The sequence below is a fragment of the Channa argus genome, chromosome 14, assembly GCF_033026475.1.
Source record: "Channa argus isolate prfri chromosome 14, Channa argus male v1.0, whole genome shotgun sequence".
Taxonomy (NCBI): Eukaryota; Metazoa; Chordata; class Actinopteri; order Anabantiformes; family Channidae; genus Channa; species Channa argus.
In genome coordinates, this window is record NC_090210.1 from 21,336,231 (window position 1) to 21,341,186 (window position 4,956).

Consider the following 4,956-nt stretch of genomic DNA (forward strand, 5'->3'; position numbering starts at 1 on the left):
AGTTTTAAACACTGAACTATAGGATGTTGCACTGTCAATAGTTGTATTGTCTATAGTTTCCTCTACTTGTTTGAATATGGAAGTCCTGTAATTTAATTTTAATGTGCTCTGTTTATTTGTCTGCTAACATTCGAACTTCGGTTTGCACCTTGTACCTTGTATCTAATAGCGAAGAAGAAGAAGAAGACCACGGTTTTGAAAGTCCGTTTGGTGTTTTCCAGAAAGTATGTCATGCTTTAGAGGGTATTTTTATCAATATGGCAACTCAGTCTCATTTATGGCTATGACTATGATGTATAAAGTAGTAACTGAGCAGTAATATTAATAATAACAAAAATCATAACATCTAAATTTAGCTTATTATTATTTTTACAGTTATTGTTTATGATGGGACATGTGGCACATGTGTAGTTATTTGGTGTTGTGTTTTAAGTTTTATGTAGCTTTTGAATCACAAATTATGACAAATTAAACAGCAATGGCTTTAGTCACACAGATTCACGATTTGGTCTCGTTGTGCGCATGTAATCTAACGTTTACGGTAATCAACGTCACTTGTTGCTACAAGTGAGGCTGCGGCGGTATCTTCGATTTAAGTATCCTAACGTCCCTGAATGGGGGGTGATAAAGTTCAATAGGCACACAGTCGTTTCTGAGCTTGGATTTATTTCATCTAGCAGAACGTGTCGAAGTGTACAATAGTACACGTTTATTAATTATAATAAGAATATGGAGGGAGGCAGGCCGCCCGCCCGCACAAGCCACAGGGGTGAAAAACCCGAGCCACCCTCTCCGTGTAGCATCCTAGGAAAAAACGAACGGCGTACACCTTTCTCCCCCTCCTCACCAATGATGCTCACAGTGCTCTGACCACTAATTTGTACAAGTTCACTGTGGCATCGAGCAGCACACGGCACATACAGGCGCAGGTCGATTTATTTCTTGGTATTTACAGGGGAATTGGGAAATCGGTGCAAGATGGAGATGTGCAGCTTCCAGAGCCAGGTGCTGTCCGTCATGGAGGTCCTGGCCAAGGCGGCTGTGACGGAGATAAACCGGCAAGTGGATGACAGGTGCGCGGTGATCCGGGTGGAGGTGAGTCAGAGCCGGCGGGACATCGACCTGCTGAGGAGGAAGTGTGAGGTGATGGAGGCAGAACTGAGGAGGAGCCGGATGAGAGCCAGGAGGAAAGGTACTGTTTGCAGCTTCTGCTTCTCAAAACGTGGGGATGAGTATTTTTTAAGTCTTTTTTTTTTAAATCAGTTGTTTTGTCCTCCAGCATCAGAGAGATTCTCTCCTTTAGTCAAAGTAGTGTTGAACAAGGAGACGCAGAGCAAAGACTGGGACAGACAGGTGGATGCTGAGGCGCCAAACCAACCCCAACAGGTAGGAAGACTAGAACCATGTGCATGAATCTGTCTTTTGCTTCATCAGTTAATTGTTTAGCCCACAAATGTCTGAAAATTAGATGCAGTGGTGGTTACGGAGCTCAGAGGTGCATGAGTCCAAAATCCAAATGTATAAAACAGAAAAAAAATAAAATAAAATACATGACAACAGCAAATCAAATTGTTATTTTATTGGTCAAAATTTGCTTTAACTTGATTGCAAAGGTCTGCATGTCTCGTCTTCTTCATCCAAAAGTCTAATTTTTGGCTTTATTCCTATATTTCTTTGTAAAATGACTGGAAGGTACGAGAATATGAAATTGGTGGCAATTTTTTTTTCTGAGGACTAAATAATTAGTCAATGACCTGTGTGTGTTAGTGTTTGTGATATCTTTGTTTTACTTCACTTTCACTAAACGTTTAAAATGTTCCAAAAGATAAAACACCTTCATGTTACATTATTCCACTTAATGACCGTATCTATGGGCCTTGTACTTGTGTGTACATGTTTGTGTAGCTGCTTGACTCCACGGTGTGTTTGTCTTGTCACAAGGTCCCAGTGCCGAGGCCGGCGTTGCGGCGTGCAGACGCAGAGCCTGCTAACGAAGCCGAACACATGCAGATCAAAGAGGAGTGTGTCGAGAGGGACACGTGGAAGAATGACCCCGAGGACAAACTGAGTGCGTCCACACAAACACACACTTCAGGGAAAACAGACAGTATTGTATTATGGTGTGTGAGGGTGAAGTTTTTTTTCTCTCACGAGTTTTTAATTTTAATCCAGTGCCTGGCTTCAAGCATTGAAGGAAGTTAATGAATGGTTTCACGATCACTTACAAAATTATTTACTTTTAGTTTTTTAGAGTTTCAATTTAAAACTCTACAAAAAAAAAAAAAAAAAAAGAAGTGGCTCACTGTCTAAATCACTATGGATGTAGATGCAATGGTCGGTCCCCCTCCAGGAAGCAAAGTAAATAAAAAAAAAAGAAAAACAGAGAAATATGATTTGATCCAAGTGAATATTTTAAATAATACAACAAAGACCAAACCAAATGGCAACACATCTACGTTTCTGCAATTTAAACAGTTATTATATTATCTTTCCTAACCAATCAATGTGTTGTATTAGTTAAACTATTCAGCTGAATCAAAAAACAAAAGCAAAGTCAGATTTTGTTTTCTTTTTTTTCTTTATTACAGGGAAAATTCTGGCTTTCTTCTTTTTTTTTTTTTGTGGAAGGGTACCAACAATTATATCCCCTCCACCTTGGTAACACAGGTGGAGATAATAAGAGATTAGATGAGAGATTTGTTCGAGCTCTAAAACTGTGTGTGGGTCCTGTGCTTTCTTTAGACTCTGGAGCTGAGCAGCCACCATGTTTCAAAGCCTCTCAGTTTGTCCAGACTGACATGTTTGCAGAAACTTATGACCCCACTGAGGACCCAGCCGACCCTGGGCCTACACTCTCCCCAGCCAATGGCTACGACACATTTCCAGAGCGGCAACTGAACAGAAACCAGAGTGAGACGAAAATAACTGTGAAACACGAGAAAGGGGAAGAGCCGGATGAAAACGCAGCTCCTCTTGATTCAGGCCACAGATTTGTGACTGAGGAATCGGATGATCAGCTGCGGTCCAGCAGAGACACTCATGATTCCAGCTTCTCGCACGCAGGACAACAGTTTGACCAGATGCCCACTGTGTTCACACCTCAGAGTTGTTTGCATTTACCAGATATGGTTCCCAGAAGTCACTCAGGGTTGAGTGCACCGCGAATGAAAAGACGAGCCAGAACGTTTGGGTGCGAGAGGCCACAACCAGATGATGGTCACAAGGCTTTATCACAGATTAACGTGACCGATCAAAGCGTGATTCCTCAACAGTCACAGCATCCGTACAGAGATTCGACGCTCCCAGACGAAGATCTGATGACCCCAAATCCAGCAACTTCCTCCTTCTGCGGGCACAGCCGCAGCGGCTTCAGCCTGGTTAGGAGGATGAGGACGGCCTGGACGTCCGGCATTGGCGAGAAACGGTTCAGTTGCACATACTGCAACAAAAGCTTCATGAGGTTTAGCCAGCTCAAAGAACACCTGAGGAGTCACACGGGCGAGAAACCGTTCAGCTGCCTGCAGTGTGGTCGGAGCTTCACCAAGCAGTGCAACCTCATCAGACATGCCGTGGTCCACAGCGGGGAGAAACCCTACGAGTGCTCGCTGTGTGGGAAGTGCTTCACCCAGCGCTCGAGTCTCAAGTCCCATCAGAAAACGGCACATTGAGTTGCTTTAGTTTGTGACTGTGTGATATGATATACGACAACCAGTCTACAATGGTGACCCCATATTAAATATTGTTTATCTGCTAATTATTTTTCAGATTAAAGCTACAGTATGTAACTTAAAAAAAAATAAAATTCAATTAAAAACAGGATCCAGAACGTTGCATATTGTGCAGAGATGCTGGAAACTCAGAATCACAGAGCAATAATGGTGTCACTGCAAAGAGATTTTCCAATGAATGTTTATGAGCGAGTCTCACCCTTCTAACCAATCAGAGAATTTCATTTATTTGAGCTTAATCAGTAACTTTCCGACTTGTTGTAATTTGATAGTGACTTTAACAAACACACTTACACACGTGTCACAACTCTAGTTCAAGTGTTATAATAAGGGTTGTGAAAATCCTAGCTTCTCACCATTGTGAGTGATTTACACAAATCGAGTAGAGCACACTAAGAGACATGGTGTGAGCTCAACCTTTATAACAACAGTACTTAGAATCTAGTAGGAGTGGCACAGGTGACATTACATGTCATAGACATGTACAGGAAGACATCATTTTACCTCAGAGTTCTTGAAAAACAAGCAGTAGTACACAGTACTGCAACTAGTAACTAAAAATATAGTTGAGTAAAGGAGTAGAGTACATTATGTCCCCCTGATTTGCAGTACAGTAAAACTTTAAGTAACTCAAAATGGAAACACTCAACTACTGTGCAAGTACTGTGGTGCACACACACTCTGCAACACATTAACTATGAATTATTAGTAGGTCCACTTTTCATTTCTTCGAACAAAGGATGAACATTGATTAGCATACTAATATAATTCCATCAGGTACAGTCAAAATTCCATCTCTAGTATTACTACTACCCTTTTCATCCAATTGTTAAAAATACTGAGGGCATTTTGAACATGACATTTTATTCGCAGCCTAGATTCTGCTTGGCTACATTATCCAGTGTGCCCCGGCTCTGACTGGCTTAAAGTGGGGGCCTCCCCATTTAAACACAGCCAGTAAAACACCACCTATGGGTTCCCATTTTTAATACCACTCCGGGGGGCAAACGATTTTGGAAAATTCAAAGCTGTGATTTGGAATGGTGATTAATTTTAGGTACAACTTTAGGACAGGTATGTCTAAGGTTGTAAAGTCTTTTGGTACAGACCGTCCACACGATGGCTTCAGCCTCGAAACTTGCAAATATTATTTTACAGCCAACTCTAAATTGAATGTGCTCTTAATGCTCTTCGATGTCACACTGAAGAAAGTAAAATAGAAACATAA

The 4,956-nt window shown here is 41.5% G+C and overlaps 1 protein-coding gene across 3 annotated transcripts; it reads left to right on the forward strand.

Moving 5' to 3' along the window:
* The first annotated feature begins 635 nt into the window (after window positions 1-635).
* On the forward strand, window positions 636-3,817 carry si:ch211-155e24.3 (uncharacterized protein LOC100150696 homolog). 3 transcript variants are annotated; one of them, XM_067529171.1, is made up of 4 exons: window positions 636-1,192; window positions 1,304-1,386; window positions 1,942-2,068; window positions 2,743-3,817. In XM_067529171.1, the coding sequence occupies exons 1-4, from the start codon at window positions 979-981 to the stop codon at window positions 3,666-3,668; spliced, it is 1,350 nt and encodes a 449-aa protein (XP_067385272.1). In that variant the 5' UTR covers window positions 636-978; the 3' UTR covers window positions 3,669-3,817. The 3 variants fall into 3 exon arrangements, with proteins under 3 accessions (XP_067385272.1, XP_067385270.1, XP_067385271.1); XM_067529170.1 differs by having other exon boundaries at window positions 638-1,192; window positions 1,280-1,386; XM_067529169.1 differs by having other exon boundaries at window positions 636-1,386.
* Window positions 3,818-4,956: the final 1,139 nt, after the last annotated feature.

Excerpts from the sequence above, each read along its gene's own strand:
- si:ch211-155e24.3 (XM_067529169.1), top strand. The coding sequence starts at position 979 with ATGGAGATGTGCAGCTTCCAGAGCCAGGTGCTGTCCGTCATGGAGGTC. Across the intron at positions 1,387-1,941 it reads CGCCAAACCAACCCCAACAG|GTCCCAGTGCCGAGGCCGGC; the intron begins GTAGGAAGACTA and ends TCTTGTCACAAG. Across the intron at positions 2,069-2,742 it reads TGACCCCGAGGACAAACTGA|ACTCTGGAGCTGAGCAGCCA; the intron begins GTGCGTCCACAC and ends TGCTTTCTTTAG.